General features: G+C 42.5%; 1 protein-coding gene and 1 long non-coding RNA gene across 3 annotated transcripts in view; one reads left to right on the plus strand and one right to left on the minus strand.

Moving 5' to 3' along the window:
- The window catches only part of LOC132979843 (uncharacterized), a 700158-nt gene that overhangs the window by 597968 nt on the left and 75766 nt on the right, over positions 1 to 26424 (plus strand). The window lies entirely within an intron of this gene.
- LOC132979829 (myelin protein zero-like protein 2) lies at positions 1234 to 25601 on the minus strand. 2 transcript variants are annotated; one of them, XR_009674100.1, is made up of 6 exons: positions 25206 to 25601; positions 7538 to 7707; positions 6917 to 7127; positions 5078 to 5252; positions 2232 to 3577; positions 1234 to 2096 (listed from the first exon to the last, which is right to left on the minus strand). XR_009674100.1 is itself a non-coding variant. In XM_061045671.1 (5 exons), the coding sequence occupies exons 1-5, from the start codon at positions 25258 to 25260 to the stop codon at positions 3421 to 3423; spliced, it is 768 nt and encodes a 255-aa protein (XP_060901654.1). In that variant the 5' UTR covers positions 25261 to 25601; the 3' UTR covers positions 1234 to 3420. The 2 variants fall into 2 exon arrangements, 1 of the variants encoding a protein (XP_060901654.1); XM_061045671.1 differs by having other exon boundaries at positions 1234 to 3577.

The raw sequence follows: 26424 nt of genomic DNA on the forward strand, positions 1-26424 counted from the left end.
TTGGTAACCTTGAGGAGTCAGAGGTATCAGGAGAAATCCGTGGTATCTGCTTTGTGTGCAAAAGCTGGTTTCTCAGTAGCAATAAATGTTTGATTTATTTCCTTTTTTTTTGTCTCCCCCTCAGCATACTTTCCTAAATTCGCCTTTTGGCTCCTACCAGAGAACAGGCGTAAACTTGCTGCATGCAGATGTGGTTCTGTTTGTCTGGGTGCAGCGAGCGATGCCAGCGATGATAGCATAGTAACAAGTCAAGAAAACAGTCATGTCCTTCACTCAAAATAGAAAGTGCTCTGTGTGTGTTGCATTGCATTCTGGTCTATTCAGGATGGCGGCCCTCGGGGGGGGATTGGGGGTGGGGGGGGTGGGGGTGTTTTATCTGCTTTTTTCTTCCCTCAATAGATGTGCAAAATTCAGATGTTTGGATGTTCATATTCATTTCAGGGATGTTTTGTAAAAGTCTTACATCACACTAAATCCACAAAATGATAATTTACCTTACATAACTCTAACATCCAACATTTAAATGAACCAAGTGAGCCTCAAACAAGCTCTGATCATGTTATCTCCACACTCAAATTACACTGTTGAATTTGTGGAATTATTCTGGGGGCCATGTCTCTGCTCTGTGGGAGTAATTAAAATCATCTCTGGGGATTTAAACAGAATGATATTTAAGCTCCGCTGTTGTTAATCTTTTTGCTTGGATAAACAGGCCCGGCCTCCCGCCCTCCCTTCACTCCTTTATTAGCGGGAGTAAACTCTCCTCTGAACCAAAACACACGCTCAAACACACAATTTAGGTCTGTCAGTCAGTAACTGAAGCTACACCCACGGGGACTTTGATCAATGCACACAAACACACACACACAAGCATACACACAAAGAGTAACATATTCGCAGTCATGAACAATCACATCAAGCCACCACATACTGCCGTCACAAAGACGGACATTAGCATATTTGACCCTGCTACAAATTAAACAAAGATCCACTGCAGTCATGCTAACAGGTAAACAAGTAGGGAGCTCTGCAGACACTGTCAGCACACCACTGGAGGGAGTGCATTAAAGATAATGATGCATAATAAATGATAGATAACAAGATTTATCTCTTACATAATGGATAAGTACTGTGCCTGTGCCAAGTTTTGTGTAATTATTTGTTTCATGGGTCAACTAGTGTCTGATCAGATCACCTCTGTGTGCGATACAACTTATGTAAGACCAGGTGTCAGAGATTTAAAAACGCATTTTTATTAGAAAATCTTTTTCTTTATAAAAGCTCTATAACAAAACACAGACAGGGACGTTTTTTTAAAGAACATGGTAAAATACTTCTGGCATTATCTAAAACAAACAAAAAATAGGAAAACATCTATTATCCAATAGCTCAGTATTACATCACAAGTACAAAAATCTGTCACATAAAGGGAGGAAGACAGGTATTACAATCACTTGTTAGTAGATGTGCTGCATTCACAGGCACATGGAGAGAGAGAGAGAGAGAAAAAAAGGCTCTTGAGGACATTTTGCAAATCAAAGGGTTTTCAGATCTGACTGCACGCTCCCTCACAGCACTCCGGACAAGTGCGGGGATGTGGCCACCCGCTGAATGATCATGTATTTGGCCGTCCGACTGAATGACAGCAACGTCACATGTACTCTTATTGATCCATGTAATCTGATGTGACATTAGCCCTCAGCCTATGGGAACAGGATGAAACCACTTTTAACAAATGCTTTGGTGCTTGCAATGATTATGATGGCGTGCATAACTGACTGAAATGCAGGACTGGAGGACTATAGAACCCAAAATGACTCTTAAATGTGAAGCTATTATATGACAGATAATCCAATGGTAAACCCTGATTTATACTTCTGTATCGAATCTACACCGTGGCATACGCTGCATGTTTGCATAGCCCTGAACCTACACAGAAGCCTGACCCATAGACTATAAATATGAATGTATTAAGCCTGAGTGACGTCAGCCATCTGTTCCTGCAAGGTGATCTGGAGGCTCATCAGCAGCAGCCACCGTGATGGAAATCCTGTCTCAACCTAACTTTCAGTCAGCCTAACTTTCAGTCAACCTAACTTTCAGTCAACCTAACTTTCAGTCAACCTAACTTTCAGTCAACCTAACGACAGGCTGAGAGCTGGAGCTGAGGCAGGTTTTAAACCTCTTGATGAACCGTTACATCGCGCCCTCCTGTCAATCAGGTCAGCTACGCGCCTAACTCTGGATAACATGTATCGTTCTCAAAATCAAAACAGAGTTGTTTAAAAAAATCACCCTCCTTACAGTGTATGCCAGTTAGGATAATAACTAATCAGACCTATTTGTTTTTTTGTACTAGGCTGTAAACATGTTTATTTATGCTGTAAAAACTGCTTGTTTGCCTGTGGTGTGTATGTGACTACTGGTGTTCCTGGAGCCGGCCTCAAGTGGACACTCGACGAACTGCAGGATGTTGAACTCCCTGCCTGACGTGCATCTCCTCTTAAATGACTACAAGTCAAAACAATGCAACCCCACGCCATGTGATTGGACCACAGTATGGCATTGTATGATCTGCATTCACAACATTTCTGGTATCACTGCCATTTTCAAAATTCTGCAAAAGGAAGCACGCTACAAGCTAGTACAGTAAACTGCTGCTCAATGTATCATCTCCAAATCCAACATAATACGCTTGGTTTTAGTGGCCATGGTTTCCTGCTTACAAACAAGCAGAGAATGTGTTGTAACCGATAACTAGCGATATAGAAATCAGACTGCCAACTAGCATTTGTAGGAGGATTATTGCAGAGCTACGCATACACACCAAGGCACAAGTAAGTAGTGCTCACAAAAGTATAGGCCACTACAACGTAGCTGCAGTGTAGATTCAGGCAGAAGTATAAACCAGGCTTGAAGGTTTTAATATGGCTCATCATGGCAGAAAACGTCTCCTTCCTTCAGTTGCATGTTTCAGCTGATTGTGTATCAACTTTCCACACCTTACAAGGTCCATGCTGCAAACAACAGTTATAAATACAAATGTGTGCTTTTCACTTTGAGGAGGATAGCCAATCCAGCTGCTAGGATCTAAGATTGGAAGCCATGCAGATTTAATCCAGCATTTCTTTCAACATCTGAATATTTCCTGACTCACTCAAAAGTAAAGAATCCACCCTTTTGATCCCTTTCAAATCCTTCATCTTTGTTCTTGTTCGGAAATTTACCAAAACATGACTTAGTTTTCCTCCCATTCTTCAACAATGTGCTTGTTTTTCGACACAGCAGCTCGGCTCTTTTCACCTCGTCTCCACTCGGATGATCTGTGGAATTCATGCGTGCCATCTGGGCATCATTCCAGCGAGCTTCCTGACTGGCATCACACCTCTGTTTTCTGTCTCTCTGTCTGTTCCCACCTCCTCAGTCAGAGTCGTCGTCATCCTCTTCGTCTGTGCTCCGGCCCTCCGACTCTGAGGAGCTGGGGTCTTTGGTGCTGGCCTCTGAGATCATGCCGTCTGAACTGTCAATCTCTATGGACGTCTGTGACATGTAAAGATGTACGGCCCTTGACGGGTGGCTGAGACACACACACACACACACATAGAGGGGACAGGGAGACATGCACCAGACACGGTAAGAGAAATGTAGCACACACACACACACACACACACACACACACACACCAGGTAATGAATGCACGGCACATTCATGAATTATTTATGGCCATGCATGTGCATAAGTCACAGACAATGGGGACAGGACAAAGACGGGCAGACAACACAAACACAGGAACAGGGACACAAGGTTAGCGTCACATAGGGTTAAATGGTCCAAATTGAGAGCGAAGGTTGGATCAATATTTCTGTTTACATCTGCATGTGATCAGGTTCAAATGTTTGCTTCCTTTGCCTGGTTTTAGAGAACTAATTGACGACAAATGCAGTATTGTGAGCTTTTCCTTGAGAGGCTTGGCTTTAAAGTTTGGTGCGTACAAGGACCTTTGAAAGTGACCAGCTAAAGCGCCCACTGCAGAGAGATCTGAAAACCCAAGAGAGAAAGAAAGATGTCCCACACACCAGAAAAAAACAATTTGTACAGACAAAACAAAGTCCATTGTTCAAAACAGACAATCAAGCATCCGAGATGCTGCTGGTTTTCTTTGAGATTTTCCAGAGTTGCTGATCAATTCAATTAAGTGCTGGTTACGTTTTTTTTTCTCCAAAAGTACTAAATGAAATGTCTGTTTCCAACAAGTGCTCTGCATCAGGTTTGGTTATTTGATAGCACCTTGATTATTTCTCAATATGGGATTAATAACACCAAAGAATCTATTAAAAAAATACAGCAATACTTCAGTAGTGAAACAAACAGAATTGTACACCAGAGTCTTCTTTGAGACAAAAAAAAAACACATTAGAGGAGGATTGCACAGCTGATACATCATGGAAGAGCTTTGTATTGGGTTTCATAATGTTTCCCATCATCTGTCCATTACACCGATGTTTCAATAGAAGCTCAGAAACTGCTCATTCATTGTTCCAGAGTTTCTATTGTTTGTTAAAATAATATATCCAACATTTGGTTTGCACTGTTATGCTGGGGCTCGACATGTATTAGTAGGGAAGTATACAGCAGAAATACACCATTGTTCAACCTCTACATCTTAAAGAGATTTACTCTAAACAGGAAATGTGATTGGAAGCCCGTTTAGCTGAACAGGAAAAGATCAAATGATAAAAAAAAAAAAAGTAGTTTCTCTGCAGAAAAGAAAGGCACTTGGTGACGTAAGAGATACACAGAAGTCTGGCTAAAAGCTTCATATCCACAGCTTTCTACACAAAGGCACATTCTCTGGTTAATGACAGCTGCCAATCAACTGGTCCAGACTTGGGATCCAAAGACTGTGGTCGGAGAAGAAGGTGAAAGTGAAGCGTCCAGAAAGCCCCCCGAAACTCAAGAAGAACCACCAGCAACCGGACCCCAGAGTTAGAAGGAAAGTGAGAGAGGAAGTGTGTAATTCTTCAGTTCCTCTCTCTATCCCCGTCTTCCTCTGCCTATGTCTTTTTCTCGCTCTTACCACGCAGTGGGGTCTTTTCTTTCTTTTTTTCGCGGAGCCTCCTCGTTGCCTTCCTGCTCTCTCTGGCTCTTCTTCTTGCACCTCCTGCAGGACAAAATGATGATGAGGAGGATGACCACAGCAGTGATGCCGCCCCCGATGGCCAATGCCAGAAGGACAAGGTCGGAAAAAGAAGCTGTGGGTGATAACAAAGAAATGCAGAGTGTTGTTTTATCCAAAAGCATGTTTTCATTTTAGACATGTTAAAGGTGTGGCTCTAAGGATGGCAAATGAGCAGACAATGATGGTCCCCAAAGGATGACGATGACTTTGGTTATGCCTTAACCTTTCATCCACCACTATCGACATTTATGCTTTAAGAGAAATGTCTCAGACACTTTTCAGATGGGTGAGAACCAATACTCATGATACTCAGAGGATGAACCCTAAAAACTTTGGTAAGCCTCACACCTTTCTCCTGCAACCAGCACGTTCCCATTTGTGCTTTCTGCGAGTGAAATGTTCAAACAACTACTGGTTGGTTCCACGACATTGTGCATGCCTGGGAATAAATCACACAGACGTGCCTCTTCCTGTAGTCCAGCAGTGAGTCTGACCTTTGCTTTTCCTGTGAAATATCTCAACTCTGCATTGGTTCAAATGTTCATGATTTCAAGACTATGTATCCTAATAACTTAAGATAAGATAAGATAATCCTTTATTTATCCCACAACGGGGAAATTTACAGTGTTACAGCAGCAAAGAGCAAAGATTGCAAACAAACCTTGGCAACTTAGGCTAATATTTAAGGATTTGAGTGAAAGTCTTAATGACCATTGGATGGATTGTAATCAAAAGCTAAGCAGATTTATACCTAGCAGTGCTTGTTTTTTCATTTAAAGCTATCATCATGTCAAACTTTACAATTAGGCATTTGTTGATCGGATCAACCAAGAGTAGCATAGCCAGCGAGAGGTAGCAGCCTCTTCCTTAAAGTAAAAGCACTTTGAGTGGTCAGAAGACTAGAAAAGCATTATACAAGTCCAGGTCCACAAACCATTTTACCTGTAACATATATGAACATGCGAAAACACACTACCAATCGTGACCATATATCCCAAAGTAAATTAGCAATGACACCGTGAGCATGTTAGCATGCTAACATTTCAACTTAGCTTCAAGTATGCCTTTTCACACTGTGCTTGAGGCAAACATGTAGCAGTTGCTATAGCCTGTTGACATCCACATGATGATGTAGGCTACTGTGTGCAAAATATATGTTTAAAAATGAAGCATTTAATATTAAAGCATTTGTTGTTCAACATTTATGACATGATCCGAAAGGTGCCATTCATTGAAGCTGTAAAAAATGTAACCCAGTGGTACAACTTTCCACCAGTATACCAAGGTGCACAATACACCGGTGCATTAGGATAAATGGTCATGAGGGTGTTGGTGGAGTTGGTTGGCTATGGTGCAGGCTTTTTGCAGAATCACCGCACATGAAACCAGGTTTATGCACTGCTTCACAGGGCCAATAGCATAATATTGACTCTCACAGTATAACATTATACTCATTTGGAAATTACCTTTCAATTATAATAGATTTTTTTAAGAAATAGGCATTTGCCATCATTTTAATTTAGTTATTACTACAACTTTAAAGTTAAACCACATCATTTCAAGCAGTATTCCTTTCAAAAAATTTGAGTCCAGCTGTCGCTTCATTTTGATCCAGTCAATTACGCCCTCTTAAAATGTACCTTTCATTTCTTTCCTCCTCAGAGACACAGATGAAACCAGACTACATTTTAGGAACTTATTTGAAAGATATTTTGCCTGAACATCAGAAGTGCTGACCTGTGGTGACCACACGGAGTCGAATCTCTCCGACCGCTCCATGAACATCCGGCGGATTCTTCACCTGGCAGATGTAAGTGCCATTGTAGGTAAACTTGACCTGCTGAATAATGATGGAGGCGTCACGGCCCATGATGTCGCCAGCCCAAACGACACGCTTCCTGAAGATTCCCTCCAGAGGGGGATATGCTTTCTGCTGGAAGTGAAACACCTTAAGAAAAATAGAGATTGTAGATTTAGTTGGAGCAGTAACGGGTCGTATTTGTTGGATTGTCACAGGTAGACTGCCGAACCATAATAAGGCTAGGGAAGGAAGGTAATGTATTCACACAGAGAAAGAAAGACAAGACAGAAACTCAGACCTGCTGCTCCTTTTCTTCTCTGTTCTCAATATGCAAACACACACACACACACACACACACACACACACACACACACACACACACACACACACACACACACACAGGCTGTCTTGTGCGCTCTATAGGGAGCCTGATGACTCACCGACTCCTCTCTTAGTTGGCTGAGGGGGTGGATGCTCCCTGACACAATGCGGAAAGTTGGAGGTTTGATCTCACTTTTCTTGCAAACACACACACACACACACACACACACACTCACCGACTCTTCTCGGCCTGGTTTAAGAGGTCTGAAGGTCCAGGAGATGACAACTGTATTGTGGTTGATTGGAGAAGAAGTCTGGAATGTGCACTTCAGACGAACATCCGTCCCGTTTACTGCCTCCATCTCCCCAGATGTGTAGATACGCATCCCGCTGACCTGCAGCACCCCTGCAATACACAAACATAAGGAGTAAATTTCAAATGCTGGATACAGGACACACAGAGAAAAAATCAATACATAAATAAATGGTTGGAAAGAGAGATACAAAATGCATACAAAAATACAATGCAACAAACACAGTATGATTTCACCCTCATCAGTAAATCCCTGCTCAGTGAGTGCATGCTGTGTACCCAGTGACCCTACCTCTGCCTACGCAGTGCTGCAGCAAGAAAAATCTTTATTTCTAAGTTGTCAGAAGCACCACATAAGATACTGTGTATATAAAAGCATATAATCATATCCCACAAATTAGAACATGTGGAAGTAGAATATTAAAGGGGACATATCGTGAAAAATCCACTTGTACGGTGTTTGTGAACATATATTTGAGTAACCTGAGTGTCTACTGACCCACAAAATGTGAAATAAACCCATCCAGTCCTTTGTTTGTGGTCTGCATAAGTCTTACAACACAAGAAAAATGCTCTGTTTCAAATTTGCTCAACTGATGATGTCACAGTGGGATTCTGGTAAAAAAAAAAAATCCCCTCCCCTCCCCTGGTATCTGCTCCCATGGACTCCACCCCCAGTCTAGAACAAAAAGTTTGAGGAGTGATGTCTACGGTGAAAACTCAGGGGGGGGGGGCTCATTTAAAGAGGCACACACACCAAAACAGAGCGTTCTGAGAGAGCTGGTTTATACAGGGTCACAAACCTCCTCTGGTGCTTGATTCATGTTATATTTATTTATTTATATTTTCACCAAAGCACAGCACAGATGTTTCATTTAGACAGCAGGGGACTGTTTGAAAAGGTGGGGGATAATATCTCCACTTTAATGTTGGAATCAGTGAGTTGGTCTGTTTCACAACATGCTGAAAGAGCGCACTGATTTCAAATCAGTGGGCCAGATCTGTGACACATGATGAATAGTTGCCCCTTTAGCTGCACTGCTTTAGCTCAGACAGAGGGCTGTAAGTACACTATGCTGTATATTATATGGATATGTGCTATATCAATCGCTAAAGTACTCGCCGGACCTATTAAATGGACAATGAATGTACTGGAAGAGCGGAGAGGGATATTGGCACTTTGGCTCCTCAGCAAAATGATGGATGGAGCTCCCTAGAATGGAGTTTATACATACACTGCACACAGACACACAAGCCCTGGACAGAGACATGCTTGATGCTGAGTTCCTGTCTGGCAGCCAGTCAACATCACGTCAGGAACCAGACGATTACGTCTCCCACCGCAGAAGATTGCAGAAAGCTGTCTATCAAGGTAGATCCGACCTTATTCAAAAGCAATCCGGTGAGTCTGTGTGAGCCCGAATCTCTGTGGAAGTCTGTGTGCAGGCTGTCTGTTTCAAATAACCTGGTCTATTTATAGAGTGAGCTCTATAGACCCTTACAATATAGGAAGTCTTATTAAAGTCCATGCCCAGGCACAAAGCACACCGTCTGTCTGCAGAGCTAGCAGCCACGCTGAGCGCAGGATGACAAAGAATTGACTTAACTTAACGAGCATTTTTCATTTGAGGATTCAGGGTTAGAGGTCTGACTGTCAGAGAAACTTAACAGACTTACATGTGCCATCTCAGGTTTCAGATTTATGTACGAGGTAATTCAATTTTTGTTCACTCAATCAGCTAGCATCCTGGTTATGCTGTTGATTTTATGCAAAACTGAGAAGATGTATTCATCAGCCGTTGATTATTTAAAAGGATTTGAACCGAAACAGTTGCATGCTGCTGTGTTCAGCGGTTTAAAGTGTAGTTTAAGTGATTTAGATTTGTTCTATCCACTACACAGAAGTGAGGATAGGCAAGGAAGGAAAATTGGGCCATGTTGTTACCCTTGCATTATGAATACAGTGAGCATTAGAGCAGCAGCTAGCTGGGAAGTTGTCAGCAGGGGCTTGGCTCCTCAGGCTGTGTGTTCTGTTCCTTATCAGACTGGAGAGGGTTTCCTGTGGGCCGGGATGAGAGAGTGGGGTGACCAAATGGCCCCTGTACAGCATTAAACAGGCAGGCGTCTCTCTCATCGCACTCTTAACAGCCTAATGTGTTTTAAATGAGACTGATGAAACCTGGGAGGAGTGAGGAATACAAGCAAATCACATGTATATAAGTATGTATGCACCACAAAGAAGTATCCATCACGTTAAGTGTTGGGTCCTTTTGTTATGACTTGTTTTTGAATGAAATGGCATGTTTGTGCAGGGATATTGGTTTCCTTCAGGTACTTCAACTTGCATCAATATATTTCTGCCGTTAAAGAAGATGAAGTCATCGACTGTATACAAAGCGAACATTGTCACTTGTGTTCAAAAGTGACGGCAATGCATAAATCCCTTAAAGCTACTAAATGTATTTGGTTTGGTGTGCTTTGGCACCCACTAAAGGTCTCTGTGTGCAACTGCATTGTTGTCAAGCACAGTGCTGTGACGCCTCCCCCGCTTAGACAAAGTGCATCCGTTGACATACAGATGGTGGAGACGCCGGCAAAGACGTTGTGAGAAGCTAAATGGCCATGTTGACTGACAAGGTAAACGGTAAATGGTGAATGGACTTCTATTCTTCTGACTACTCAAATCACTTTGACACCACAGGTCACACCAGCAGCAGAGGCTGCTATGTTAAGTAACCATCATATGTAACTAATCCCATTCACACACATTCATACACCGCAGACAAAGCAGTGGGAGCAACTTGGGGTTAAGTGTCTTGCCCACATCGGACATGTGGCTGCAGGAGCTGGGGATCGAACCCCCGACCTTCCGGCTGAGAGATGACTGCCTCAACCACGGTACATTAATATTACCGGACTCTGCCAGCGTCTACAGCCCTTTGTTAGCTAAATGTTTTGCATTCTGCATTATTTATAATGACCAGCAGGGGGCAACTCCACTGGCGCAAACAGAAGCTCTTTTGTTTGAAAAGTGAGCTTCTATATTTCTTTTCTAATATTTTATACCTTCAGTAGAAATTTCCTAAAGCATGTATAGTATCAAGTACTTTCATGTCTTCTTCAAAACAACATGATAGAAATTTGGTAAATGATTGTCACATTTTGAGTAAATGCCAGGTTAAAGCAGGGCAAACATTTGGGCATATCACAACAATGGTGTCTTGACAACTTAAATACAAAGGCTACAATGCAGGTTCACCCTTTACTTCAATCACTTCTGGTTTCAAAAATAACATGGCAATGGTCAAAATGCCACATTTTTAAAGCAATCTATGGTTACAAAAATGTCTAAGTCACTGTTTAAAGATTTTTTTTTTATTACAAAGTGGAAGAACTTCAAAGGGAACAAGCATCCTCTGTGACCTTCCTCCTGCTCCCTCCCCTACCTGATGGTGGAAACACTGAAGTCAGTGGATTAAACTGCCTGTGTGAGGGATATTCATTAGGCAGATAACATCAGCACTGGCTGTATCAGTCCAGCCAGTAATGATTGCCTCCCTGGCTCTCCTGCAACTCTGTGTGTGTTTAATGTGTGTGTGTGTGTGTGTGTGTGTGTGTGTGTGTGTGTGTGTGTGTGTGTGTGTGTGTGTGTGTATAACTGTGTGTGTGAGGAGAAGAGGAAGAGTCCGGGCCACCACTGAAAGGTCACGTACTCCATGTGAAGTTTGACAAAGAGAAGGAGGAGGGGAAGTGGAGTCAAAGCAGAGAGGTTTAGTTTTACAGAAATGACAAAAAATCCTGTCAACAAGAGCTGACAAGTTTTATTTTAGGAACGCCATGTTTGTATTGTAGCAATGTAGGAAACATGGATTTGGTGCACAGGGTTCGATGTGGAACAATGAAATCTGTCAGAGAGACATTCATGGTCTGACTCTTTTCGTGTTGCACCACTGCAGCTGATGTTTCATGGATGATAAATGTGAAATGTTCAATGAAAAATATCAGAAATTTGGGTCTCAATTTCTCATTAAAGAGTTGGTGGTAGGGGCTGAGGCTAAACCAGTTGAGAACCAGTGCCATGGTGACTGAAACCAAGCGTTTTATGTTGGAGTTGGAGCTGATAAATAGCGTTGTTCCAGAATGTAATCTAGTATTAGACTTCCATCCATTCATCCATCTATTAACTTTTTCTGTTCGGGGTCGCAGGGGGGCTGGAGCCGGACCCAGCTGTCAATGAACGAGAGGCGGGGTTATACCCTGGACTGTTCACCAGTCAATCACAGTCAATCATATAGAGACAGACAACCAGCCACACTCACATTCAAACCTATGGACAATTTAGAGTCACCAGTTAACCTAACGAGCATGTCTTTGGACTGTGGGAGGAAGCTGGAGTACCCGGAGAGAACCCACACATGCACGGAGAGCACATGCAAACTCCACACAGAGAGGCTCCTGTCAGGCGGGGATACAAACCAGGACCCTCCTCGCTGTGAGGCGACAGGGCTAACCACTGCACCACCGTACAGCTGCTTTTTGTGTGCACTATGAGCGGAGCGCAGCCATGAGCAGCTGTACACACATCACAGGAGAACTACAAGATGACGCTGGAATAAAGAGAAAAATGTGCAAACAACATGTTACTTTGTCTTTCTGTGGGTGGTTTGTTGTTCGTTCGGTGCCTTTTTTGATGTAATGTTGATAAATTGATGGAAAATATAATTGCAAGTTTGTATATAGTGTTTTATTTTTAAAATGACCAAACGCTCTCCTTGTCTCACTTCCTGTCCAGCTTGACGCATGGCTGCAGCATCAGAGACGGGCCGTGGCGCTCACTGTGGAAATGATTGACTAGAGTGGCAGCAAGTATGGGTGGCGCTGAGGGACGCGTAGTATGTGGAAATTGAGGGTTAGGCTAAATGCAACAGTGCCTTCTAGAGCAGCTTCCATATCTCTGCTCTCTCAGTTTGTTTGTTTTTTAAAGGGAGGGAATAAATCTCTGGAAGCACAGTTATTACACATCAAACCAGTATCTACAGTAAAACCTGTTACATTTCTGCACTAAGGGCAGTAGAGAAGATTATCTGTGCAATACACAGCGGGTGCTATGCATATCCTCCCCCAGCTAATTGTGTAAAAGCTCTTGCTGAAATGATTCATCACGCTTCATCTATAACAGGAGAGTAAGCAGGTCCTCCAGGACGTAACACCTCCATTCAGATTTCTCCCCCTTAACCAATCTATTTACATGACATGAAATTAAATAAGCGTCGCTAATCTCCTTTCAACAACAAAAAAAAGAAAACGCCTTCAAGTACGTCGTCCTTTGACACACGCTGTGCTGATTAGGGATTGAGGTTAACTACCCCTTTTTGAAGGCAAATGTGTATTAGCAGAATGTCTGAACGGGCTATGTGTACAGTGCCTTAATTACAGCGCTAATTTGTCCCTCCAGCTAAAAAAGGAAGTGATCACTATTTAAACGGTCATTAGCGTGCACTAATTCCCGAGAAGGATGAGTGCCATTACATGGAAAAGAATTTAACTCATTTATGGGAAGAGAGATAAACAAGCAGAAATGAGCTTAAGTGATGAACAAGAGAAGGATGATTGACTAGATGACGGAGTAAATGTTGTATGGATGGAGCTGGTGGAGAACATTATGTTGGAAAATATATTCTTTTACATAACCGCAGTCCATAAGGAGGAGATAAGAGAATCCTGTTTGTTTGCTTGAGTGTCCGTCTGTCCAATCTTACTCCTGTCCAGCCTAAGTCACTCACTTGTTTATGTCTGAACATCCTGCAGTGACCACACCCAGAGCTTCCACGGCTTATTAAGATGGAGTAATGTACCCTAAAGACGAGGGCAGGGCCAGAGTTCAAACAAATACATGAGTGTGACCGAACTTTGGAGCCAATGTGTTTGACAGTGTCGGGCTTGCTGTCGAGTAGATCTTACAAACGGTCATAATTTCAGAAGCTTCCCTCCATTCTTTGAAGTTTGATAAGCATCTGACCTAAATTAGCCTTATTCCACGGGGAGAAAACAGAGAGTTCATTACTGTAACTAACAACACCCACTTGGCCATCAACAACTTCACAACCATTATCATTTACTAGTGTCACAAGATGAGCTGGGAGATGTTGTTAATTAACATTTTCACATGTGCACTCCTGAAAATGTCTACAGAATTTCAGGAGGACTGCCCCTGAAATCCTCCTGATCTGGTTGTTCACACTTGCACCTCAAAGCAGGAGACTATCACTATCTGATGGGTGGGGGTAGTTGAGGGGTCTCCTGTGGAAAGACATAAAGAATAAAGAACAACACAGAAGCTAAAGTGCTCATGATGGATAGGCCGGGTCTTTGTAATATAGTAATAAGTATTTTTGTAAAGTGTCTCGAGATAACACTTGTTATGAGTTGATGCTATACAAATAAAAATTGATTGATTGATTGAAATTGAAGTGGTGGACAACGCAATAGAGTGCTGTACGACACTATAATGAGAATATTTGTCTTTATATCAATGCTATGTGTCTTTGAATATGTGAATATCGAGTGAAACATCTCATTCTGCTGTGGGCTTTCCTGGCTTGACTGTAAGTATAAGTGTTATAAAATATGATCTTTCACCCTGAAATATGGTGAACCTATCAACACCCATAATCTATTTATAAACTAATGGTAATATTCCCACCCTAAGTATGATGTCAAAGGCCACTGTGTTAATAGCGTGACTTGAAAATACAGAAGAGTTTTTGACTTGTTCTGAAATTTGGCTGCAATTTGGCATCGAAACAATTGAACACTTTCCCACGAGATTTCACCACAGCTCTGCGTCTTATCTAGCACAAACATATGTCAAACACTGTGTCAACTCAAAGTCCAGATGTGTCTATTTATGAACAGATAGGCCGACAGCATCAGGAGTAGCTTGAATAGGTTGTAAAATATTGTTTTCCATTGTTATCCTAGAGTTGGTCGTGTCTGGTGTTTCTCAGAGGCCTCACCGCGGGCACAAACATACACACACATTTTCCATTACATGTACTGTACTGGTGTTGGCTTTCGTCCAGACCGAGCAGTCAATACCAATATATCACAAAAAAATGACCTTTCTGAACTGTTAATGCTCTATATTTCACCTGTCAACACTTCGAGCAACAAAACACTCTGGTGTACCGGTCGGTCCGCAGCCAAAGAGGGAATAAACTTTCATCTCCTGTGAAATAATCAAACCAAGCCCACTCCAGGGTAATTAGGTTTGCTTGGCTTGGCAGTCATCCCAAGATAGTATAGGAGCCTTCTAAAGAGGCAGAAATAATATCAAGTAGTGTTTGAACCCCCGTATATTATATTTCACCCCATGTCAACGAGGTTTAAATCAGCTTAACCTGTACCATGCTATAAAGTCTTCAGTCTCTCATTGCCAGCTTGAGTACATCAAAGTCGTTGGTAGGAGTATTTTTATTTTGCTACATGGGAATAAAAAAAGCCTTCAATATTCTCTAAACCCTGCCTTCCTTGATTGACCACCCCCTTTTACATTTTCTTGTCCTTCCTACCAGAGGTTGTTTATGGAGCTCCTGATTCTCAGACGGTTCAGAGTGGGTTTCACACTGCACAGAGGCATGTTTGGTATATTGAACAAGTGTCTTAACTGCCTAGCGAACATCGTCTGGTATGTTAAATATTTCCTTTGAACATCTTCAAAACTATTCACAGAAGAGTGAAAGCATGTCTGCCTTTAGCACAATCCAAGTCTTTGTCAAAGTGTTTGAGCACACGCAGTGCTGGTTTAGCTCAGCGAGTAGAGCGGGCGCCCCGTGTACAGAGCCGTGAACATTTCTAGACAACTTCAGAAGACTTGCCCACTGAAATCATCCCGATCTGGTTGTTCACATAAGCACCTCACAACGGGAGAGTATCCCTGTCATGTCTCAGTTTGATGGCTCGTTCATGCAGGTGCACCTAAATATGAGAGAAATAGTTTCCACAGTCGACAAATTAGCCAAAGACGTGTTGTCAGTTTCACGACTACATTCAAGTCTTTAGGGTAAGGCCATTCTTAGTCAGGTGCAAGTAGGATTTCATGTCACAAAATGAGGCATGATGGCTCGTTCATGCAGGTGCACCTAAATATGCAAATTATTAAAAGCAATGGGAAAGCAGTGCTAACAGGGTTCTACTCCAATGCTCGTGTTTGTAGAGTGCATGATGATAACTGGATATATGGGGTTTCTGTCCTTCGGAGTATAAATGGTTGACCTTAACTTTCCATTTTCTTAAAGCCGGGTTCAGACTGTACGATTTTGGGCCAAACGAAAGACGACCAATCGTGGCGATATGGGTGGTCGTGGCCCCAAAACTGTGGTCTTAAATCACACTGAGAAGGTGGATCAAAGACGACTGATCTCACGGCCCTGCAACCAAAGATAGCCTGCGACAAATATCTGACACTGTCCGATATGTGGGACGATCATCTCCCAATGTGAATGCTTCTACGGTCTACGTCATACCAACCAATAGAAATGCAGCTTGAAACAACACTTATCGGCTCAACCACACAGGGACCCGAGCTGTCAAAATTCTGCCTCATTTCCCTCATTAGACCATGTCAACAGTTTTATTTTTCCTATGCATATGAACCATGGCAAGAGTCGCTTTGTGCTGACCGCCATGGCAACCTCAGCCACACACTGAAGACACTAATGATGCCTGGCTGCATACGTTTCACCACGTACCTCCTCACACAGTGTACCAAACATTATGAGATCTGTGTTGCACTGTGTGGCTTGCTATAAACTTCTAAGATTGCAAAAATGGCAAAGTCTGTAGGAGGCTTACGGGATGTTAAGTCTTCTTGGAACAAACAGCAGGGGAGGAAACACTGCAGGAGAGATCAAGCAGTTGGCACAACACTCTGAATCAGGAAATTGGTTTCATTACATTCTTTCCTAGACGGTGTGTGTTTGTGCCTTTCCTCTCTTCATTATGCCTCCCAAACAAAGGGACCACCGGAGGAAACCTGAGTCTCTGTTGCTCTGGTTTTTGGAGGAAACACTTACTTAAAGGACAATACACACAAAGAGCTCAGAGGATTACAAAGAGCCTCTTCTCTTTTTGTGGGAGCTTTCACAAGCCCAGGTTGGTTTTCATTTTTTTTTTTTAAAAGGCCTGTCTTTCATGCAGGGCTGGACTGATGGCTGGGAATAGCAGGTTCAGGTGACAGAGTGTTCGCAGGAGGGGTGGACTTACCACTGAGGGAGAGGGTGAGTGTTGAGTGGTGTAATGGGAGGGAAACCCTGAGAGTGGACACAACTTTGTGTAACACATCTATTCTGTTTCCGCTTATTCCTCTCAGTCCTGAACATGCAGTTGAGCCAAAACAAGCAAATACGATGTACATGTAGAGGTATGTGTTTACACAGTTTATTGTACCTAAGTCCTCGGGCTGTTCTCATTGTTTGGACCTCCTAGTTTCCATTAAAAAATCAAATTATGAAAATATTCAAGGGACTGCAGATGTAAACTAGCTCTAAGCTAACTCTGGTACAATGCATCAAATGGCAACATTTATGTTTAATATTGTACATGGTCCCTTTACAAATAAAAAAGTTAATTAAATGGTGCTGACAGAAACAGTTTCAGGTGGGTCTCATCTGTGTAGACATGACAATGCCATCGTATGAAAAGTCAGGTTCAGAGAGAGAAATAGTTTCCACAGTCGACAAATTAGCCAAAGACGTGGTGTCAGTTTCACGACTACATTCAAGTCTTTAGGGTAAGGCCATTCTTAGTCAGGTGCAAGTAGGATTTCATGTCACAAAATTAGAGGTTATTTCTTTGCACATAAAAAAAGAGCAACCTTAAATCCGGAAAGCTTTTGTGTTTTGTCGGGGTGAGGTGCCTGTGTGAACGCAAACGGCTTTCCCTGAACTTTTTTTTTGCCAGCCCTCTAGAAAGATTTCTGTGGGAGGTTGGGGTGAGCTGATGTGTGAAGGCAGTGGGAAACATTCAGTTTAATTTACCGCTAGTGAGAGGGCCGGGCGATGTTTACAAAGTCCTAGAGGAGACATAGTATTATTTTTTTAAACGCATGAGCGCTTTCTATTTTGCGGACCAGTTTTATAAATTTGCACACGCATTTTAGGAACTTGCATTCTCATCTTTATGTAGGCACTTCGTATGTCTTCGTATGTCCCACCCGTTTAAAAAAACACATGCACAAATGAGTTATAAAAGTTATAAAACGGGTGCGTGAAATAGAAAGCCATAAAAGCAATTTTGTCCTGCTTAAGGTTTAGATAGGAATAGATTGTTGGTGTGGAACGGATCTTTACATTTAAGTGGAGTCTAACTACTTTTCAAATCTATGCCATACAGTCAGAGTCCATCTTTTGAAAACCAGGAAATGGCCTAAACATTCCCTCAACCTGTCCTTTGGTAACAACAGGAACACTGACTGGGAGCCGCAGGTTTGATGTCTGAACTCACTGATTCTCTTGTTGTTGAAAGGAAGACTTCCTGCTAGACTGAAGGCTGTAAAGATTTATCTACATGTTTTCCTTAAGATGGCATGTGCAGATATCACATGCAGGTGTAATGTTCCGGTCGCCACATACCTGTTGCCATGCAAAGTATTTAAAGGAAACACATGGATCCTTCAGAGAGAAAGTAAAGGTACTATCTCTGCTTGCTTTCTTATTTTCCTCTCTTTGAAAACTTCTAACACATCCCTTCTAAGTCAAACAAAGTGGGACTTCCTTGGATGTTCCGGTAGCTTTGACTTTGTGCAGGTGGAACTGTTTTCTTTCATCCATGGCGACTCTCCGTGCTCATGCCTCTTACTCCAAATAAAGCTGAGGTGCAATATATGGAGGCCTACTGCAGAGATGTACCAGACACCGGCTGTTTGGAACAGCAAATCTAAAAGCTTTCATTTGCCTGATAAATGAGTACTCATACTTTCTTTTGAAGAGCTATAAAACAAATCAATCTCTGCATGAAAACACCAGATTTTGCAGTTTTTTGATACCTCATTTATATTCTTATTCCTCATTTAAGCAAATAGGAGTGTAAATTTTAAGAGCTGAATATACTCTAAAGGTCAGCCCAAACACAGAAGAATCATCAATCTCTTTTTCTAACTCTTTCTTCCTCTCCCTCCTGCTTCCTTCCTCCAGACCAAATTGTAATTCATCAGGCGGTGGTGTCCAGGGGAAACGTGTAGTGGGTGAGTGAGGATAAGAGTTTAATCCATCAAACCTCTTCCACTCCCACCTCGCAGCTGACTCAACGACTTCACCGCGGGATTACAAACTCCTGAGAGGGGGGTTGGGTGGGGGGGTACCAACGCGGATGTTTTTCGATTCTACACCCCCACAGGCTTCTGTTAGCAAGATGCTCCAACCCTCAGAAGACAGCCTTATATTCAGATATTTACTACGAGGATTGACCGGTCATAATGTTTAGTGGTATGAGTCAGAGCAAATTCAGTCCCGCTGTGACTTCCACCTCTGCTCCTTAGCAACATGATAAGTTAGCGACTGACCACATAGCGGCTGCACAGATCAGGAACCACACAGCGGGGGAGGTATTGACATCTGCTCTTTATCCCTTTGCTCTCATTTTTATGAATGCAAATCTGTAAAAATGATACTCAAAAACTTTTCAGAAACACTTCATCTTTTGGCTCGGAAACAATAGGGTTACATAACACTTGGATATCTCCGCTGAGGGAAAAAAACTGAATTAATCCGTTTTCAAACACAGCCAAGCTGGGTTGTTATGCTAAGTCTACATGTCTACATCTCTGTGTTCTTTACTCAACAGTCGCCCGTGTAATTACAGTGATTGTGTCTTGGGCTCTGAGTGACAAAAACACAGACGGCCTACACTCTGCTGTACCCGCAGACACATGAGGAGCTTTGAAAATGCTGCTTCTCTGCTAAATGTTGCGCAGGCTAAACCTCCTCTGTGGAGGACAATGTTGGGGGACATTGTTTTTACTGCTATGGCTTTTTGAGAGACTAATTTCTATTCATTCAAATGACAATAATATTGGTGTACAGATGACGTAAGTTGGTGCATTAATCTATGCTATGGGTTTAGCATTTCAGCCTCTTCCTGTATGTGTCACCTGTATCCACAAAGGTAGCTGGTAAACAAAAGTCTAATGCTGCCTTCATGTGCTCCTCGGAAATACAGAATTAATCTTATTTACGAGCTATGAGCACATGAACGGCCCTGCAGAGTCGTAATTACGAGTTGGAAACTGGGAAGTTTTGTGGATACCGAGTTGCGACGTTTGTCCTTCTAGTTTGTCAACCGGAAAGGGTTCGATCCCCAGCTTCTGCAGCAACATGTCCAATGTGTCGTTGGGCAAGACACTTAACCCCAAGTTGCTCCGGCTGCTTCGTCGATTGGCATGTGAATGTGTATGAATGGGATTAGTTACTTCTGATGGTCTCACTACACAGCAGTCTCTACCATCAGTGTGTGAATGTGTAGGTGTGATCTGCGGTGAAAAAGCACTTTGAGTAGTCAGAAGACTAGAAAAGAGCTATACAAGCTCAAGTCCATTTACCATTCTAAGTCACATTGACGTCCATGCACATTAATTGGAGTCACACGGAGCATTCAAGTTAATTAATGTGACTGAAACCCGCCCCACCCACACGCGCCAGCCCTATTCCCCTTAACCTTCACCCTCATTAATTTAAATAGCTTAGCACAGTGTCACACAATGAGTGAGCAGAACCAGATGAGTAGCTGCCTCCGCTTCTCTCTTCAATACAGAGTTCACTTTTGTTAGTCAGCGTTTTAAATAACAATGAGTCTGAACCAAAGTCAGACACTAAACAAGGAACAGGAAACTCACAAAGAGCAGATCTACAAGCCTTGGAAGTTCAGTCACCACGACTGCTCTGAGTTCATCACAGATATTGTTATGATGTCCCTTGGCTCTCTCTCTCTTTGCAGACAAGGAGATTTAGGGGGGAACCTGCAGACTTTCCATGGAAAGTTGACAGCTGATTTATTCCACATGCTGTAAACCTGGAGGAGGTGCTGCTTTAACTGTAAGATCTCTTTGTTTGTCGTAACTCTAAACAGTTTTCAGGAGGAGCGACCAGCCAACAAACCATGTAAGAGTGCGACTGCACGAGCAGAAACCCATGCTTGCAGATATGCTGTGTTTGCAGTTGCACGGATTCAGAAGAAAAACCAAGCGTGTGTGTGTGTGTGTGTGTGTGTGTGTGTGTGTGTGTGTGTGCACAAACACTCCAATCTCAGCTGAAACACAAACACTTGCAATTCAACGAGGAATGTTTTTCAAAATCTCTGTTTACACTTGGAGCAGGAGATTTAAACACTACACAGGGAGCGCCTCGCCTTCACAGTCAAACACTTCACAGATGCACCCCAAGCCTGCAGGCTTTTGGATTGGTGTGTTTATGCATATTAGCGTGTCACTGTCGCTGACTCTGCACCTCCAGGCAATCCCATGAACTTGTCACAAAGGCCAGATGCCGTCCTAGGTGTGTCAACAGAGCACAGCATGTCAAAAACCGCAGCAGGGCTTTTTATACTGACCTATTATTGTGGTGAGATTATAAATGGCGTGGCACGGTGATAATTGCTACATGCCAGTAAGAAATAAACAAGGTGCTGCTGATCTGTTGTAAACCTGAAAGAGTTAAAAGTGAAGCCTGAACAACCAGTGTAAGCAGCGAGGCGGTGTGCGCGCTAAACCTGTAAGTCAGGACAGGTTGGTGCACGTCAGCCTAGGAACATTTCAGGCGTCTGATAGAGGAAGAAAGTGTAAAGAGGAACACAAGAGGAAGTCAAGCAAAGCCAAAAACAAAAGACGACAGATTTATCATAAACACCAGCGGATGAGGAATAATGAGAAGAGATTTCCGGCCTGCTGTCTTCTCTGTGTTAGATAAAAACAGAGGAGATCTGGTCCAACTTGGCAGAATAATCAAGTGTGTGTTACCTTTTCTAAGTACAAAGTCACCGTGTGAAGCTTTAAGATGTTGTTTAGCCATGAAGATATTAATGTCATGTCTTCTCTAAACTATGTTATCAGTCTCAGGAAAATGAATAAGAAATGTCTGTTTGTGTGGATTTTGGTGACCCCTGTGGACAACGCAGGACCCGTAGGCCTACATGTTAAAGTATTTTTATCACAAGAATTTCATCCTGCTTTCTTTTAACATTTAAATGTATCACTCCTACGGCTACAGGAGCCCTGAGAGGACATGTTTCCCGTAATAAGGAGTGCATTTCAGTGGTTTTCTGGAGATCTCAAATTCTTTATTTTCTTATCTCAGGATAACAAAACTGGTTTTCCTGCATAATAACACGGTTATTTCTCAATGTCTCAAGAAGACAACTGAAATGAACACAGAAAAAACAAGCGTCGTCATCCAAAGATAACATCATAAATGTGTTGTAATCGCGAGAAAACAACCAGGTGACACTCACTCACTCAGGAAAACGGAGTAAAATGAAACTTCTGGATACATGTAGGGCTTCCTCATGTTTCTGTATCAGCGAGGTGTTCGAGCACAACTACCACCCGATGTTCTTGACGCCCAGCCACCGCCATCGGACTGTGTCGTCTCCACAACCACCACCGCCCTCATTCATGCACGACCTGCTCCGACCTCCACCTCAGCGGCAAGGAAGTGTGGACAACAGGAACGCGAGGAATACAAACTTGCATCTTATCCCATCTCTCCCCATCCCATTTTTCTTTTGTAATGTAAAAATGAGTAAGCTCTTTTTACCCAAAGTAACGAGTAACGCAGGCTTTTAAAAGTCAGGAACTGTAACGTTATTGAATCTGGAAAGTAACAAGGTACCGTACTAGTTACCACAAATAGTAGTGGCGTTACAATAACACACCACTGCTGACGGTCTCATTTGCCTTTATAGCTCATTACGATGCATTGATTTAATTTCAGTCTGTTTCATAACCAGCTAGAAACTCTGCACAGGAGCTTTAAATCAAGTGTTTTTGAGGAAAGCATCTCTTCTTTTAACACTCCTGCTTTTGGGTCAAACATGATTTTTTCATTTTGAATATTTCAGCTGCTCAAAACGAGAACAATGTGAGGTTCTGGAGGGCGCGGTGCAAACCTCACCACGGTGAGTAGACGCTAACAACGGCTATTCTTGGTCTCAAACAAAGATTGTTTCTCTCCAGGATAAAAAAGGCCAAATGTCCCAGGGTGCCAGACAACTAAGGGCCCAAAAATCCTGTTTTGTTAACTGCATCATTAAGTTTGATTAAAAGTTCATTTGTTCTGACAATATAAACGTAGCTTAAGCAACTTTTAAGACATTTTATTTGTTACATCACACCGCACATTCTCCTGAAGGCCAGGATCAAATTCAGAGAACACCCGGGGCCAACTTAAGGCCAATCAAAGTATTCCAGCACATACTGTAAATATGTGTGTGTGCTTTTCTTGATAGCAGCTTGACAGGGAAATGGCACATGCACAGAGGTCACCAATGTTTTTGTAGTTTTTTTAGGTTTATGTTTGAGACAACAAATGCACTTCTCCGTACAACTATGCAAAAACCATGTTGCACTGTGTGTTATTGCTGTTGCCATGTGGTCGGCTTTTAGTCCTACATCTGTGCTTGATGATTGTCCTGTGCCTCCACCATAATGACGCTAAAGAAAACCAAACAGGAGCTACTCCCAACTCCTGCTGAAACATCCACCATCAGATCTCAGCAATGAATTAAAAAATTAATCCAAATCTGGTTGCAATCAAAACTGCTCTCAAAGGCAATTCCATTCTGGTGATGTAAAAATCGAAAAACACCGCTCCCAGAAACATCTTGACACAAATTACGATTTATAGTCGATGTCATTTTTTTCTTCTTTTTTTTAAAATTCTGCCATCCACATTTTACAAAACACACCAAAGAGTAGTGTGTTGATCTTTTTAGGGGCGATGAAAGCTCCAACACTTTGCTGTGATTATGTTTGAAGCAGCAGGAAGAGAGGGCGAGATTATTCAGTTTGCTATGTAACGTATCTCTTCAAAGATGTAGCTCTTTGCAGTTAAGTGTGAGAGTATGTCTTTGATCAATGCAATGCATGTCAGACGAAAGGGGGTAGTGCTGATGGGTAAATGTTGTTAGCTGTATGCTGTGTTAATGTCACAGCAGATCTGTTTACCTAAAAGAGGGAGGGATGGGGGGGAGATGAATTATTCCTCACTGCACAGAGACTGAAAATGTCTCATGAAAAAAGATATGACTCTTCTGGCTCGTCACATCACGGTGCGTTGATTTGCCAGCACTATGAAGCCAAAGGCAAACGGAGATGATTACAGAAGAAATGAGAACTGAAATGAAGCCGAGCCGTAATCAGTCCCAGCATGCCTTTCTTCATCCTCATGCTGTTATTTGATTTTCTACCCCTCTGTATGCACCCAGTATATTTATCCAGCCCCTTTGGCCTGCCTGTGAATGTGTCATTACTGACCCGCAGGCACATGCTCCTTGTAAACACAAGCAGCTTGCTACTATTGTGAATCCCTACATGGTGCTTTGGCAGAAGATGGACACGTTCAATCGATATAATCCACTTAACTGGGATAGACACGGATTACTTCAAGGTTAAATAACCTGAATGAATTGCAACTGATACACAAATTTGTGATATTAAAACGTGCTCCATTAGCTGTGCCATTACGGCTTTTTACAGTGAGCAGCTCTTAACAATAAGATTTGATGTATTAGTGTTTATTTCCATAAGCCTCTCTGACATGTTATCATCCCACTGACATATCCTGGATCGCTTTCCTACGGGAAGCAGGTTGACTTATCTGCGTCCAGTGGTCCACTTCACCGTGAACTACACAGCAAGGACGCACATGAGAGGGCAGGAAATGAGTGAGGCAGCATGGAACCCAAACACAATGCAGCCAGGGTCTTGATGCCGGTAAATGGATCTACTTTAAAGTCATTATCCTGCCTGAAGTTGGCTTGTTTTATAGCCTTCACCTGAATCCTTCAGTGACCTTGCCGGTGCCACTGTTACAACTTCTGTTACCACTTCCCTGTGACGCACGGCGGGCACTCAGAGATGTGGGTTAGGGGTCCCTGTGGAGCGCTCTCTCTCTAATGGACAGGCAATCAAGGTCTTCTCTTTAACTCCGAGGCTCGACTGTAGGGAGCGTCTCTAAAGAGGCATCCTGTTGTGTCTAAAGACCACTCTTGGGATGTTTGGGGGGAGTACATTTTGGAGAGTCCTGATGCTACAAAGCCGAGCACATACTGGTTTGTTTATGCCAAGTACAATCAAAATGCAACATTGGATAGTGAGTTATAGGCTCGAGGAGAATGTATTAATTAAATTGCCACTGTGTTTTAGAATGAGCAAGAAAAACATAACAATGAGAACACAGACTTGGATACATCACACTAAACTGTGTGATGATTCCCAATACAAACAAAGGGTTAGGGTTAGGGTTAGGGTGGATCAATATCCCATACATATTGACTGAAAATAGTCCATCGGTTCATCCACTCACACCAAACTGGGGTCTCACCTGAAGCTGCGAGTCCACACAGGACGCCGAGGAAATAGAGCCCCTTTACGCACATTGGATGGACGGCAGGATGTCCAATTATCAAGAAACTAACCCACTGAGACTCCTCCGCCGACTCACAGTGACTGGAAACTCCGCCGAAAAAGTCGATGGATCCCCTTCCGAGAGGGCTTGAACTAATAAAAAACACTGAAGCTACGCGGAGCCCTCTCCCCTACCTTTTCTCTCCAAAGACGCGTCCCAACTCGCCGATGCCCTCACACATTTTCCCTTCAGCACCCTCCCACCACATTTTCGGGCGGAGTAACAAAGTCGTTCGCTCTCCTCGCTGCCTCCTTTACCTCTCTCCTTCACGTCTATCACAAAGCCCGCAAATATTTAATGGTCACCTAACCTGTTCGGCCACTGCGTAAAACACATTTGCGGTGCCGTGCCAGAGAGCTGTTGCGCAAGCACACATCCAGTATGATTTATAAAGACTGTGTGTGCGGGCTCCCTGGATAATCTGAGCTAAATATGTCATCATACTTTTATAAGACGTGACACACATTTTCCAGATGATTTTTTTCAACTTCATGATTCTGTAGAGTCGGACATGTTAAAGCGTCATATTTAAGTATTTAACATGTTCAATATTTTACAACTGTAAGACCAAAAGGATCAAATTTGAAACCAATGTTTCGATTTTTATCACATCATTACATGTTAAAGTCAAATCCCCTTATTTAGGTTACATATTTTTGTCATAGATGCAAGCTGGTCGAAGAAGTTTTGCATTTTAACATATCAAAATATAAAGTAATCTTAACTATTTAATGGATGTGAGAAAATATACATCTTTCTCCATGCCAGAAACCACAGAACTGGCACTCTTTGACCTTCTATTTAAGAGTAAAAACAACCAGTGAGACGAACAGAGCAGAAAACCTTTAAAAGAGTTCATTATCGAAGTGGTCGGTTACTGGTTTGAACCACTAGGGGGCAGAGCTGCACTTTGATGTAACTGCACTATAGAGTGTGTCAGAAAGATCAGAGAGGCTGATATTCAGCTCTCATCTCTGTTGCATGTCGTACTTTTTTATTAATTAAAGGCAATATGTGACTCTAGTTTCATAGATATACAACCTTCTTTGTAAACCTCTGACATAAAGAGGAAACATCTCAGACACCTTTAATGTGGACTGCAACATATATGATTCATTTTTCTTCACTATTCATT

Source organism: Labrus mixtus, chromosome 9 (assembly GCF_963584025.1).
Source record: "Labrus mixtus chromosome 9, fLabMix1.1, whole genome shotgun sequence".
NCBI lineage: Eukaryota > Metazoa > Chordata > Actinopteri > Labriformes > Labridae > Labrus > Labrus mixtus.